This window comes from Rhinolophus ferrumequinum, chromosome 10, assembly GCF_004115265.2.
Source record: "Rhinolophus ferrumequinum isolate MPI-CBG mRhiFer1 chromosome 10, mRhiFer1_v1.p, whole genome shotgun sequence".
In the NCBI taxonomy this organism is placed as follows: domain Eukaryota; kingdom Metazoa; phylum Chordata; class Mammalia; order Chiroptera; family Rhinolophidae; genus Rhinolophus; species Rhinolophus ferrumequinum.
Genome location: NC_046293.1, coordinates 61,222,778 through 61,238,609, shown reverse-complemented (window position 1 = coordinate 61,238,609; position 15,832 = coordinate 61,222,778). Strand labels below are relative to the sequence as shown.

General features: G+C 37.4%; 1 protein-coding gene across 2 annotated transcripts in view; it reads right to left on the bottom strand.

The window, feature by feature from the left end:
- SRGAP1 (SLIT-ROBO Rho GTPase activating protein 1) overlaps window positions 1-15,832 on the bottom strand; it is a 234,649-nt gene that overhangs the window by 56,854 nt on the left and 161,963 nt on the right. For both annotated transcript variants that reach the window (XM_033117996.1, XM_033117998.1), the window contains exons 7-8: window positions 5,066-5,287; window positions 3,023-3,124 (exon numbers count right to left, since the gene is read on the bottom strand). In XM_033117996.1, the coding sequence (XP_032973887.1) occupies window positions 3,023-3,124; window positions 5,066-5,287 (324 nt within the window). The remainder of the gene's footprint in view (window positions 1-3,022; window positions 3,125-5,065; window positions 5,288-15,832) is intronic.

Sequence of the window (15,832 nt, the reverse complement as noted above, 5' to 3'; positions counted from 1 at the left end):
CCCTGAAGAAATGTAGGACTAGTATAATAAGACTTTCTAATTTCTCAGAAGCTGAAAATCGGTATTTTTATTCAAAACTTGCAAATGAATGGTTAAATGACAGCAACTAATTTTTAAAAATCAAGCACTGTAGAGTAAACAAAATTAATCATGGCCAGATATGCTCTGTGGGCTCTTAGCATGGAAACTCCCTTCTTGGAAAGCTTCCTATAGTTTCAGATCATACGAGTGCCCATTATTTATAGTTGTTTAAGATTTGGTGAAAAGGCTCCTGTTCTACTAGCTGCACTGTCCATGCTTTTGAAAACTTGGATGAAATTCTCTCAACTTTGATCATGTTTTCTGGGCAGTCATAATTTTGTTAATTGAACCCTTTCCAGTAAAATTTAGACTTTATGAGTATGAATGTTTGTTCAGAGGCAGAGAATTATATAGAATTACATATATTTCTTTATTGGTGTATTTTGGTTTGATACTCATGTGTCACTTTTCTGTCCTATCAATTGAAGATCAGAGGCAAATTCTTTATCTACAGTAAAGTGCTACACAGGACTCCAAATCAGCAATGAGAGCTACGTTGTTCTCAAGTTACATCTCTTATTTTTCACATTATATAAATGACTTGTTCTAGTCTGGCTCTCACGCTAGACAGATGTGAACTGTGACTTATTCATCTCTGTACTCTCCACACCTGGCAAAATATGTGGAATGTAGAAGTCGCTCAACAAATATTTATTGTACCGAAATGAACTGACCCACAGTATAAAAACTCCTTAGGTTGACTCTCAAGGCCTCTCCTCACGTGATTTCAGCTTCACGTTGGGCTCATCCCCAAGGAAAACTTGGGTGATAACCAAACTGCTCTGGGAAACCAAGGTTCTCCCAGGGTACCTTAAAATATACTGAAACATCTGTTCCTTCTTCCATATCTGGAAAATCTACTGATTGTCAAAAATTCATCTTAAATCTTATTTTCATTGGGAATCCCATTTCACTACCGTGAATTTGTCTGATAGTAAGTTATAAACCACTAGTTATGCTCACAAGAACTATCAGGACAATCCAATTCATTTGTTTCTATAGTAAATTAAAAAAAAAACCCTCAGAAAGTGTTGCCTGCCTCTACCAGTTTGTAAGGACATTGTGTTCTTCCAAATTGTGCCCAAAGAGACATACATTCAAGTTATAAAGTCAGAGGCTTGCGGAGGCCAGACAGATAACATAAATGGACTAGTCCAATGTAAGAAAATCGGGAGTTTAACAATCATGGCAAAGGGAGATCAAATAACACAGCTCTTCCCTTGATGAGGCAATGCCGGGCTAGAGTTGCTAGTCCACCCTGTTTTTAACTGGCCAACACTGTGGGAGCCAAATGAAACAGGTCTGTGGGTTGTTCTGACCTTGTGTATAACAATTTTCCTAGAGTTTAGGGAATGCTTTCAAATAAAACAGCAGGAGGACACACATGGAAAAAAAACTGGAAGTCACTAGACATAGAAACCATAGATCTAATAATAAACTGAATCAGATGAATATTTTGTAATGCCTCAACAAAACCCTAATGCCTAAGCTCTAAAACATCTCAAGGAGAGCAACAGTTTTCCTTTGGAAAGTCTCAATTGTGGTACTTTACACAGAGACTGAATGAAGTCTTAATCACACTGGTTGCATCTTAAATGCGCATGTTCGAATAAGGGGTGGTTTGGTTCTTCTAGGAAGAATAGAAGCCACAAAATTGCAATGAGTGTTGACCAAATGTAGAAACACATCACTCTTTCTTAATAAAAACAAATACACATGCACATGACTCAAAGCATCCCAGTAGGATTGAAATAAGAGTACTAAAGTGGATTTTCATAATTCATTTTATCAAAGTGAATTGTTGTTGTTGTTTTCTGTCCTACATTCCTTACTTTTGGGAATTGTTTGTCTCTAGAAATACATATTTCTGTTGGGGCTGTCAATCACCGGGTTCTATGAACGGGCACAATATCTAGGCAGACCAATGAGAGAATCCCATTTCCTGGATGTAATGGGTGGTCCAGAAGTATGCATGACTTAAGTCAGGCCGAGGCAGGATCCTACTTCAGAGATAGGATGCTGGAATGGGGTGAGATGGGAAGCCATAGGGACCAAGTCCTGGTTCTCCTCATATGGGCAGCGAGGGTGTGGGGGGACTCCTACCAACACACATGAAGACATCACTTCAAAGTGATGAAAGGAGAAAAGAGATGCATGATAAAATCTAATCATGATAAGATCTAATCATGACTGAGGCTCCTGCAAACTTGTTCAATAAGTAAACTTTCTAACCTGAGTAAGGTTGATTTGGGTTCCTGTAAATTATAACCGAGAGCCATGACTAACACAAGAAACATCTGTGGTTCATATTTTTATTTAAGGAGAATGTGGATCCAATTAAATTAATTTCAAAAAAAGACAGCTGAATTGTACAACTGCTTTCTGGCTCAACGTATATTTATAATTCACATTTCATGTTCTATCCATTTAAACCCACTAATGCCAGCAAATAAACAGTTTTCTATTCTCATTTGACTATTGTTTTCAAGTGATATTTTTACTAATTATACCAATAACGCCATGTTCAGTCCCAAAAAATCTACAGACTGCAAGGAAAAGCATACACAAGTACTAATTTCAAAAGTTAAGATTAAATTAACATGTCAGTCAAAAGTTTCATTCCACACATTACCGTATATTCTTAGGCACATATGTTGAGTTCAAAATCTATTGGAACTATTTTTAGTGTGAATTCCAAATTTAAGAATAAAAGGTGTGTTTCCATGTGTACGCAGTGGATCCCTGATCAAGTATTTGTCAGTGGTAGAACACAGAATCTGCATTTATCCTTTACAAAGACGAGTTTATGAACCCTAGTTTAGCTAAAAATGCTTGATGAAGAGACTGCACTTAGAATTGTTAAATATGCCTTGGTCATTTGAAAACGTCTCCCAGTTGACATCAGAATTCAGATTACTCACGGGGCAGAGGGCATGCTCACCTCCTCGTTCTCGATTTTGAGCGTGGCCAGTCGGGACTGTAGCTGCTGGTACCTGAGCATGAGCTCCGCCTGGACCGGCTGCTGAGCGCTGACCTGACACACCTGATGGGGAATTAGAAGCCGCAGTTACAGCAGGGCGCCATCAAGCCAGCCTCCAAATGCGTGGTTCCCCTATTTAAATGCTGCATGAAATCAGGCTGATGCCCTCAAGATTCCAACTACATATTTACTTTTAACAGCCGCCTCAAAACTTCAGTTTTAAATACGGACCAGTTACGTCAGTGGCAAGAGCAGAATGCAGCTGCTTGGCCCGGCTATGACTGGGAAGAGAGCAGCTGCAGGAAGCATCGTTCTAAGAACGGGGCAGTTGCTGGAGACGGGATTTCTGAAGCTGATGTCTCACTTGTGGAATTCTTAATGACTATCGGGCAGAGGACAGAGTACAACGGATGATCCAAATGGACCAGACAGGCAAAACTAGGGCAGGCAACAGAACCTACTGGCTACAGCCAGCCGGGCGACTGTGGTAAGTTACCAAACCTCAGTTTCCTTCTGTGTAAAATGAGGGTAATAAGAGTTCCTATGCCATGAGGCTGTTGCAAAGATGAAATGAGATGATGAACATTAAGCTCTTAGAACATGACCTGGCACATAGTAAAACCTCAAAAAAATGTGAATCACTATTGGCTGGTCTTACCAATACCAGCCAAATCACGTGATTCACCATGAACTTGAAGAGGCCACTTATCTTAGGCTTTGATAGAAAGATATTTTGGCCACGATCCAAATTATGGAGTAGGTCAAAATTGGAACCTTTTAATAATATTAAAATTGTTCCAGAAATGAATAATTTCTTCTCATATTCCTTGTCATAGATATGCTCTTGGTAGATGGGAGTTTTCTTTTATGGAGTGTCCAAAACATCATAGAGATTATTATTGCTTCCTGGCAGTATGGGCCATAAAAAAAGGGCAACAGATTCACTTTATTAAAATAATAATAGTAAAAACCAAAAAGGTAAAAACTATTAACTCAAACGAAGTAACTTGTCTGTGATATTTTATCATTCTATGTTTAACATATCCATAACCTAAAAATTGAAACAGCAACCACTTGGTTTTGGAGAAACGTAATTCTGGGTGGCATAAGCCATGTGCCTATCAAATTCACATGCTATTGGTATGTGATTAGAAATGCTAACCATTTCTAATCAAGTAATTCACTCTATCAAATCAAGCAAAAATAAAATTAGGTTAGAAATACAGCAGGTGCACACATATATACCTTATAAGTTGTAACATTAGGTGTTTCAGAAAAAATCATGGCATTAAAGAAATCTGCCACGCATATTAGTACATCTATTTTTAAAAACATACCGTCACCACAATAAGCTAAAGTCGAATTTTTAACCTGTGAGTATTGTTCTGCATACCTGGACACCAAGTCCTATATAGTATGCTCCATTAATTGGCTCTTCTTGTTTTCCCCTGTTCGCAGACAACAAAATATATCACTGTAACTCATAAACGGTTTAAGTGGATTTATTTCCCTTGGTAAAATAGGATAGAAAGGTAAATTCATATAAAGATATATCATTTCTATGTTCCTTTTACTGTTTGGACTCAACTAGAATCTTAAATGTTTTGCTTTTTTTTTTTCCTCTCTCCCATTTACAATTATTTTTCTTTATGGGAATCTTTACATCAGGATTCAAGAAGTCTTCAGATTGACTTCTTTAGGCCAGCACAATGAATTTAAACTTAAATGTCTTGAGATGGAAGAAGAATTCTCTATCCTAGGACAGTTTAGTGCTTACACCCAGCTGAGTTTGAACCTAAATTTGTTTGGCCTCTGTAGACATCTGAGTGTTTGATCCTTGCTTTAAAAAGTGGTGGCAATGGCTGATCCTAGCAAAATATTATGCTAAGAACCCATGCAAAGGAAGGAGAGAGAAGACTCCTGGGAATTTTCACAACTGTTGGTTACAGCAGGTGAACAGTAATGTTAAGTTTTAAAATAATTCGTTTTAAAATAATTACTGACCTCATCACCCATGTGAGACTGAAATTCAAACTTCATTGGTGGACAGAAGGCAACGGGGTACATCTCCATGAATCTCTGCTTATCACTCCTGGGCTCCAAACTGTCAACTGCATTCTCAATGATGTCTAAGCCTTCATGTCTGGAGGTTTCAAGGTTATACTCCGCAGACAGGTATGTTCTTAGGGCTCTGTTAAGACTTGCATGGTAGCCAAGATCACAGCACTTAAAAATGAAAAGAACACCATATACAAAAATTAATTCAAAAAGCATCAAAAACCTATACGTGACAGCTACAACTATAAAATTCTTAGAAGAAAACATAGGAGCACACCTTCAAGACCATGCATGAAGAATTGTTTGCTTGGATAAGGCATAAAATGCAAAAGCAACAAAAGAAAAAATGAATTGGATTTCATCAAATTTGAAGACTTCTGTGCCTCAAAGGGCACTATCGAGTAAAAAGATAATCCACAGAATGGGAAAATTTTTCTGCAAAACATGTATCTTATAAAGAATTTGTATCTAGACTATATAAAGAACTCTTACAACTCAATAATAAAAAGACAAATAGCCCAATTAAAAATGAGCAATGGAACCGAATAGACATTTCTCAAAAAAAGATATACCAATGGTCACAAGCATATGAAATGATGCTCAACATCAGTCTTCAGAGAAATGCCAGTCAAAACCACAATGAGATTCCACTTCACATTCATTAGGATGGCTATAATCAAAAATAACAAGTACTGGGGAGGATGTGGAGAAATTGGAACCCTTCTACACTGCTGATGGCAATGTAAAATGTTGCAGCCACTTTGGAAGAGTTTGGCAGTTCGTCAAAAGATGAAACACAGAGTTAACATATGACTCGGTGATTCCATTCCTGGGTATGTATACAAGAGAAATAAAAACATTTTCACACAAAAACTTGTATGTGAATGCGTATAGCAGCACTATTAATAATAGCTGAAGAGTAGAAACAACCTAAATGTTAATCAACAAAATGAAATATTACCCAGCCACAGAAAGGAATAAAGTACTGATATATACTACAATGTGGATCAACCCTGAAACATTAGGCAAAGTGAAAGAATCCAGTTACAAGAGACCACACATTGTATAATTCCCTTTACATGAAATGTCCACAACAGGCAAATCTGTAGCGACAGATGTGATGGTGAAAGGGTGCAGGGTTTCTTTTTGGAGTAATGAAACTGTTTTAAAATCGATTGTGGTGATGAATACACAACTCTGTGAATACACTAAAAGTCAGTTGTAGATTTTTAATGAGCAAACTGCATGGTTTGTGAGTAACACCTCAACAAAACTTAAAAAATAAAGGCAAAGAGTGAAAGGAAATAATGAAAAAATAGGATTCAAGTTTGTTCATGTATACAGAGATTAATACACTCTTTTATTGAAATCCCTTGAGGACGAAAACACAATAACTGTAATATTTTAGATTTGCATTAACTTACTGAAGATTCAGTAATAATCTGTACTCTTTCAGAAATGAGAACAGGTTTGAATCTGCCACAATAGTCTTAGAATGCTTCCTTTCTTACCCTAGAATAAAATCTTAAATGAGAAGTGATTGCCAAAGTCCCTATTGGAGATAGAATTTTGTTTTGTATTCCTAGGAATAAAAGGGCTTTGGGATTCTCGAATCTTCACTACCTTTAATTTGTATTTATATTTATTTTTTCATATTGCATTTTAAGAGAATATAACTTAAAAATATATAGCTCTGGATAGAGGTCAGTTATAAATTACTGACAAGACTTTACATTTGTACATAAAAACAGTATCAATCTTTTAAAGAGGAAACAAGTGGTTTTAAAGGTACAAAACCAGGTCATCCCTATATAGTTCTAACAAAGTTTCATCAGTTCAATTTGATTCAACTCAACTCAACGCAACAATTGGCCATCTATTAAGTACCAGGGAACTCACTAGGCTCCAGGAATATGAAGACTGGAACACAATAAAATATAATCTCCATTCTTTAAGAATTCAAATATAAGCTGTTCATTAGTTTGCATCTAAAACAGTAGGAGAGGGGCACAAAGGAAGCAAATTTGTACAAAGGATGTATCCACCAGGGCACGAACCATCAGATCTGCCTTTATGAAGGTATGGATTTAATGACTGACCTGTCTTCAGAAGTGCCAACATATTTCATTTGACTCTCACCCTCCAACTCCAGAATTATTAAATTTTGAATTTTTAAAGATGTTCTAAAATCTTGCTACTCAAAATGTGGCCTGTGGGCCAGTGGCATCAAATCACTGGCAGCATTGTTAGAAATGCAGAATCTGGGCCGGCCTGGTGGCTCAGGCGGTTAGAGCTCCGTGTTCCTAACTCCAAAGGCTGCCGGTTCGATTCCCACATGGGCCAGTGGGCTCTCAACCACAAGGTTGCCAGTTCAATTCCTCGAGTCCCGCAAGGGATGGTGAGCTGTGTCCCCTGCAACTAGCAACGGCAACTGGACCTGAAGCTGAGCTGCGCCCTCCACAACTAAGACTGAAAGGACAACAACTTGACTTGGAAAAAAGGCCTGGAAGTACACACTGTTCCCCAATTAAGTCCTGTACCCCTTCCCCAATAAAATCTTTAAAATAATAATAATAATAAAAACGCAGACTCTTGGGCCCCACCTCTCAGCTACTGAATTAGAATCTGAAGTTTTTTTTAAAAAAAAATCCACAAGCAATAGAATCGACTTGATTAAAGATTACTCAGTTTAAAAAAGTGGCAAGTAGCTGCCACATCACAATTACAAATACAAGCACCATACAGTTGTGAAATGCAGCAGTTTCAGCATTAATACATCTCCCATGGAGTCAGCTGCACTCAAATACAGAGAATGTTTTTCAGTTAATTAAAAAATTCTAGTCTCAGATGAGCAACAGGCTCTTGCTCCTCAAAATCCACAAAGATTCTGTGCAGCAGTTTTATACACATCAGAGGGGCTGAAAAATTATTCTCTCTTTCAATAACACCTCATCTTATAAAAACGTGAATCTGAAAAGAAATGGCCTCATTTCTTTCAGACGTACCAGTGCTTCACAACACCCTACTATTCTGCAAGACAGATTCAACCTGATTATAACGAAGAGGATCACACAAGCTGCTTTCTGTTATGAGTACTGATCCCAACGGGACTTAAAATTGATACTGAGAGAAAAGAGACAGCCCAGAGAAAAGCACCGCACCCCACACAAAAAAAAAAAATTATAAAATCCAAGTCTCTTTTCAACTTAAAAGAGACAGCAAGAAAAGAGGAAGAACGAAGGAAAAAGGGGAAGAAAAAGAAAGAAATCCAACCCAAACTACCCAATTGAGTTTGGGCTCTGAAAACTACATACTAAGTTTTCATTATTCCCAGTTCACTCCTCAAATTTCTAAGTGTGGCTTCTTTGGGGAGTAAATGTCAAGATTATGAAAGTACAAGTGCATGTTTCCACACCCAGGTCAGCCAGGCAGATTTAGTAGGTGTGGACCCAGTAAGAGACCCTTGATTTCACTGTGGTTTCCTAACAGGTTGGGGAGAAGCACGCACGTGGCTTAATCACTGATCCAGGGGCCTCCCCAGGTGTCTTCTGAACTTTGCTACACTTAGGAGGTTTCTGTGATGAGGTTTAATGCAAAGTTTCCTTCTCTGACTCCTATGGTTCTAATCAGTCTGTAAGGTCACTTAATTGGCATGATTTTGTCACTACCGATTATGCAACATTTTCTCCACTCTAGGTTTTTCAAGCATTCTGAACATTAAAAGAAACAAGAAACAGGAATAAAACTCTTATTCAAGGTCTCCTGAGACAGCAAGGCCCATCACAGAATCATCTTTTTTTTCTAAACTGGAAGCTAAAACGACACTGGATATGTTAAGATTCAAGATACTTGGTTTAAAAGGCCTAAAGTAATTCTATGGAGCTCATGAATTATTAATGATGACATGAAAAGCCCGCTTCTGCACAAACAGTTGAGTTATAGCCCAAGCACGTTTAATGATGAAAATACATAAGAAACCAATAAAATAGTTCATGAAAACAAAACAGTGTTGTTCTGGTGGATTAGAAAAACTCTGGCTACATAAAATTATGGATTAAAACTGGGGAAGGAAAGACTGTCAGAAGCAGAAGGACATATATATTTTTTTTTTTTACTATCCCAAGAGCTGCCTACATAGATTCCACTAGGTATTAGTCTAAATCACCACAGTAGGTTAATATCCTTAGGCGAAAGGGTTGCGAATAGTATGAGACATGAAGATGAAATCCCGGTATTAATGACTGTGATAAATGCTTCATGTTGTCCCAAAGGCTGAGAGTTCGGCTGAAGTATACATGGTTTGTATAACGCCAGGTATAACTGGGTCACGGTTGCTCAGGGAGATAACATGTTTTTGCACGACATGAGAAGTTTTAGTGAGGTTAAAGCATGGTCCTTGATGGGAGTTACCCTGATGGAACTCCATGGAAAACAAGTCCTACGTACATGTTTCCAGAACAGTAAGAGCCACTGTCATTTGCAGGCAGCCCTGGCAGTGCCTTGAGGACAGCTACAAACTCCTATGTGACTCCAGAATTAAGCAGTTGTCATGAGAATGGAAGGAACTGTTCTGCATAATTATTCTGCCTTGACTTCTAACTATTCACCTTCACTCCTGCCTCCGTCTGAGAGGCTTCCATGATCCTTGGTCCTGGGGCCCATCTCTGGCTTATAGTAAGCTTGACTCTGATCATTCCACAGCCATGGCTGTTGGGTCAAGACTTGGTCTACCCCTTATTTTGAGTCTTTCTGAAAGACAGTGCAACCCAAGCAAACTGAATTGCAAAAACCGCTTTTATGTGATCATGGGTAGCTTTCAAAGGACCAGAAATGGATAAGTTCAGAACGTTTACTTTAGATGTCAACTGAAGAAAGTTAATTTCTTCTGAATATATCCTTGTCCTTCACTATTTCTCCTTCTAGCTGCTATTCAGTACTTCATCCTAGAAACTACAAACACATTTTGTCAAAGATAGGCATCTCGCAGGATGGAACTAAATTTCCACAGGCAACTTTTACACACCTACTTTCATGTCTGGGTTTCTGATGGTCCAGTAAAGAGCTGACAATCTAATTCTTGTTGCTGCTTTAACAACTGTTAGCAAAACTTGTCTTGAGCTTCTCTTGAGCAACAAAAAGGTCAAAATCGTATATCTATATATGACAGGAATGGATACAAAGTAGGAAACAGGAGAAGAACTGAGGTTGCATATGCCTGAGCCAATGAATGGGCTGAATAACAACCATTTGTTGCCGAATCCAGCTCCCACCTACACGGGCAATCATTTCCTTCAGAGGAGCCGCTAGCATAGACTCATTTTTCCTGGGGCCAAATCTCTGTAACTACCTTGAGTCAAATCACAAGAGAGGAGAGAGAATAAAGCAAGCCCAAATAAATACAGGGCAGGTGGTAAATGCTATGGAGAGAATTCAGGAAAAAGGAGTGCTGGGGAGAAGGGGTGCTGCTTTCTTATGTAGTGCAGCTGGGTGCAACATGAATGAAAAGAAGGAATCAGTCTTGTAAAGTGCTGGCAAAAAGAGTGTTCTACACAAAAAACAGAAAGGCTCCAGGCAAGAGAAAGCTTAGCGGGTCTGGGGAACAGCAAGGCCAAAGAACCTGTAAAGGGGCACGGGAGGAAGCCGTAGGACAAGACGGAGCGGCAGGTGGGCACCCGTTCACATAAGGTCTTGGTGAAGTGTTCAGATTTTATTCTAGGGACAATGGGAGGCCATTGAAGAGTTTTAAATCATGATCGACAGGCCTTATTTATATATTTTAACACTGTGGCTGCTTGGGAATAGAATGGATTGTTGATTGGAAGGTCTTAGTGGAAGCTGGGAGACATCTTCAGAAGCCATTGCTTCCTATGTACGGGCAAGAGGTGAAGAGGTTTTGCCTACGAGACAGAGAGTGCAGGTAGTGAGAAACAGCCAGGTCTGGGGTATTTAGGAGGGAGATAAGATAGGATTTTCCGATACATTTATGTATCGGGGAATGAGAGGACTGGGTTTTTGGCTTGTTCGACGGGGTGGAAAATGGTACCATTTTTTGAGATGTAAAAATTGGATAAGAAAAAGTTGTGTGTGTGGAGAAGGAGGATGATAGTAGGAGCAAATGGATATAGAAAAGTCGTTTTAAGTGTTTGACATGGTCAAGATGCCTATTAGACATCTGGTTAGAGAGGCCCAGTGGACAGATGGCTACACAAATCTGCAGCGCAGAAAGATGATCAAGGCTGGTGATAAAAATCTAGGAGCCATCAGTATTTAAGGCAAGAGACTAAGAGATAGAAAGCCAAAGATCAAGCCTGAGGCGACTTTCAACATTCAACATTCTTGGTCCAGCCAAAAAAGAAAAGCAAACACTGAAGATGAGAAAGAGCAGCCTGAGCTGTGGGTGGAAACCAGGTGGGTGCAGTTTCCTTTAACAAAGGCCCATGGTGTCTCCATTGGAAGGAACTCTAAAAGCCGTCTACTTCAGTCCCCCAACTCATTTAAGTTTTTAAATACCCTTTCTATCACAAAGGGATGAAAACACGCACAAGACAGTTTACATGATAACTACACCATTCCAACCCATTGAACGTCATCCCTCTGTAATTTTCCTAATAAGAGTTCAGTCCTAATGGGAACTACAGTATTACAATTTGGCAGGCTTTCATGGGTAAACCTCAACACCACTACATACGTATAGGGGAAAGTACAACTAATTAAGAAAATCTGAACTCTGAATAAGTTTGTTTTTTGATTAAATACATGTCTCTAGAGACAGCAGGATAAGGCTAAAAGCTTTAGGACAGCTGATTATTTAGAAATGATAAAACAAACATGGCATGTGGTATATGATGTAATCTAATTTCAATCTCATTCTGTATAAATGGCTAACAAAACACAGGACAGATTTCTCTATCAAGAAAATTACTGGAGTAAGGGGTTATTCTATGGCAATATCCCACTAAAATAGTAACAGAGATTTATCCTTCAGGCTCCAAAGTGACCTGCAAACTTTTATCGGGAGTGACCAGAAACAGTGATGATGTCCAATAAGAATGACAAATAGTCTATTATTACTGGGCATGTGCTCTGGGACAAAACACAAACAGAATTTTACTGTTGAGGACTTTGTTTTTCTGAATGACTTTTAAGGGTGGGTAGGTGTGGAACTGGACTGAAGGAGACTATATTACTAGTTCTGCAATCTTAAAACCAGTTTGAAGAATTCCAGATATACAGAGTGGTGAATTTGATTATAGATCACAAATTCCTAGTATTAAGACTTATACTGTCCCCTCTTTTCCCTTTGCAAATCACAATGATTTGAAAATTTCAGCAATTATAAATATTTGTTTCTTGTATGATTTTTCTTCTGGCTATAATATATCTTAATTCTTACATAATAATTAGTTACAGTTTTTTTGCACTTAATTTTTGGTACATTAATGATCACAGATATGAAATTTATTATTTATAAAACTATAACCTATTTTTCCCTATAATTATAGCTTTATTCTCCCAAACCAATTAAACTTCCTTTCACCAATGTTTGCAATATACTGGGGGAGCCAAAAAAATGTATACAAGTGGACACTTTGGTCAACGTTGCTCAAGCAGTAGTTTGCAGTAATCAGAAGTGTCTGGACGCTGATGGTAACAACTTTGAGCACCTCTTGTAATTGCAGAAATCAAACGTGACTTGTATTCATCTTTTGATATTGGTATATATTGAGGATTACAATTTTAATAGTTTTTTTCGTTTCTTAATTGTGTATATATATATTTTGGCTTCCTCTGTACTTCTTACAATTCATACTGATTCTCTAGAATGACATAATAAAAATCCTCACCGTGAAATGAACTCTGTTCCACTTCCCACCTATCCCGAATTAAGTAAGAGATTATTACTCTATAAACTAAAATTGACTTAGGACTTTCTTCAGAGACAGAGGAGAAACCATCTTAATAGGCATCTGCTTAAGGGACAGTCTGGATTAACTAACATTCAGTTCATTCTGTAAAACAGACGTCAACTAGCCTGTGAGCCAAGTGGAGCCCATGGCCTGATATGGTAAATAAAGTCTAAGTACAACACAACCACATCCATTTGCTTCCTTATACCTAAGGCTGCTTTTGCACTCGAGTTGAATAGGGACAGAAACCATAAGGCTTACAAAGCTTAAAATATTTACTCCTGGCCCCTGAAAGAGACAGTTTGTCATCCACCTGTGCTGTAAGGCATACTGACCAATACATACTGACCAATACACTGCAAACACACACAGCTAATAGATGCTTATAGTACTTCTGTACGTTTCTGGTCCAACATTTCTGCTCTGTATGCTTCCAAGAGTCGACTGTACAATATTTGTGCCATTTATATTATAATCTAATTATAATATATTTAATTAATGTCAATAAGCTGATAAAATAAGTGAGAAAGGAGTTGTTGGAAAGATTTAAGAGTAAACAAAATTGCTATAAATTAGGCAAAGGTATGCAAATTATGCAATATTAAGAAAAACAATGTAAATATCCAGAGTATTTTTTTCTTCTACATTAAAGAACTCAAAAGTAGAAATCACACACAATACACAATGGATGTTGTCTGTGTAAATGAAGACCAATCAGAACTCCATACAAAAAGAAAAATTATAACACGAAAAGATTGGCAAGTGCAAGTACATTGGTATGCTTTAGATTAAAATATTTAAGTCATATTTTTTTATCATTTTATATAGCTCTCTGTGTTTTCTTTTTTAAATATAAAATACGCCATACTTACAGATAAGTGCAAAACATGTATGCTCCTTTTAAATAAATAAAATATTGCTGATACTCCCGAAGTTCCCTGAATTCACCCTCCTCAGTCACAACCCCTACCCTTCTCTCTAGAGATAACTCAGTATCTGGAGTACCCAAAACTGCCTAAACCTTGTTTGGTACACTATACTAAAATATTTCCAGCAGAAATAAAAGCGCCACTGAACCATCATTTTCTTCATTATGTTACCCTCAATATCAATGAACGTTAGAGGTCTGATATCTAATCTTTTTAATTTGGACTTTATCAAGTTACTTAGTTTATAAAAGTGTTGTCAGTGGTAGAGTTTATCATAAAATTAATTTGTTGATCACAATAAGTCACAGTGAAGAATTAAGATTTATTAAAAACAAATTCCAGTAGAAATCCAAAAAGTCTTCTTTAAAAATACAATGTTTCTATATTATAGCCATTTCTGAGTGGGGGAGGAAGGAGGGAGAAGGAAAAGGAGAGGGATGAAGAGAGGGGGAGAGTGCGAGAGTGAGAGAGAAAGGAGAGAGAGAAAGAACCTTACTAATTCAAACTAACACTGATAGGTAAAGATGAAGTATACCTACAATGGATAAAAACTGGAATTATTACATATTTTTTAAAAACCATTAGATCACCTCCAAACATACAGCAAGAAATTGAACTAGTCTATACAAGTGTTGAATTATTAAAGTTTTTATACCTGTAGTAATTACCAAAAAAGGATTCTATTAAATAGGATGTCAACTCGTGTGTGTGTGTGTGTGTGTGTGTGTGTAAATACACTGATTAGTCTGAAGTGCCTGGAAATATTTTTAAATTCTTCTTCTTCTTAATTTACATGATTAATTTGTCCTCTAAGGAAGTGCTTTGCTATCTTCATGGCTCAGACACTGCTGAGTTCCAGTTTAGTAAGATCCAAATCCAAGAGGCTTTAGAACATCCATAGTTTGTTGCCAGAGGGAAAAGCTTAACTATGTAACGGAGTAAAGAGCCACACATCAGCCTAAGCCCGTGATGAATTTTAGCATCACTACTGGTGGGTTAAACAGATGTATCCCCAGGATGTATTCTGGTACAAAGTGCTTAATTCGAATTCATGAAATCTTTATACAACTTTGCTTTGTAGGAAACATGGGGGACTGAGAAACAGGCTAAATGACACCACACCCAATAATGAGCTAAACTCAGATGCTGAGATGTTCTGAGAAACAACTGTCCATGTTTTTCAATAAGAGACTTGGCTAGATAAAAAAAAAGACTGAAGGGGACACATCACCCCCATGCAATGTATGAGCCTAAACTGGGTCTAGTCTAGACACATGAGCTATGAAACATTTTTGGGGGTCATAAATGGGAATACACTCTGGTTATTAGATAACATTTTTCTGAAATGGAAAGATGGAGCTCAATGACTGAAAAAAGTACATTAAAAAGTTATTTGTAAAATATGATTTCATATTCTTCTGGTATAAAAATGTATGTGTAGACACAGAGAAAAAGTCTGTATTTTAAGTGATGAACTTGGGGGGAAGAATGTGATCACTTTAATTTTGCTTGTAGTATTTTCTAGTTTTCTACAAGGCATATGAATTGCTTCTTAAAAGACTAGTTTTAAAATAAAAATTCTATGGAAAATTATATGACTTAATTGTTTTTATATCAATAGATCCATTCATCATGGTCTATCACATAAAATTTATGAGACAGATATCGACATAAATAGAAACCAAGAGAAACTAGAGGTGTATATAAAAAAGGTCTCAACTTGAACTCTGATTATTTATAATGCTTTGATTTAATCAAGACACATTTAGTATCTTCCATGTCATTTCACATATAAAATGCTGCCATGCATTAAAAATTTGTCTTGATAGAACTACTGCTTCCTTTCCCACTAGAGGCGTAACAATTCTTCTCATAAC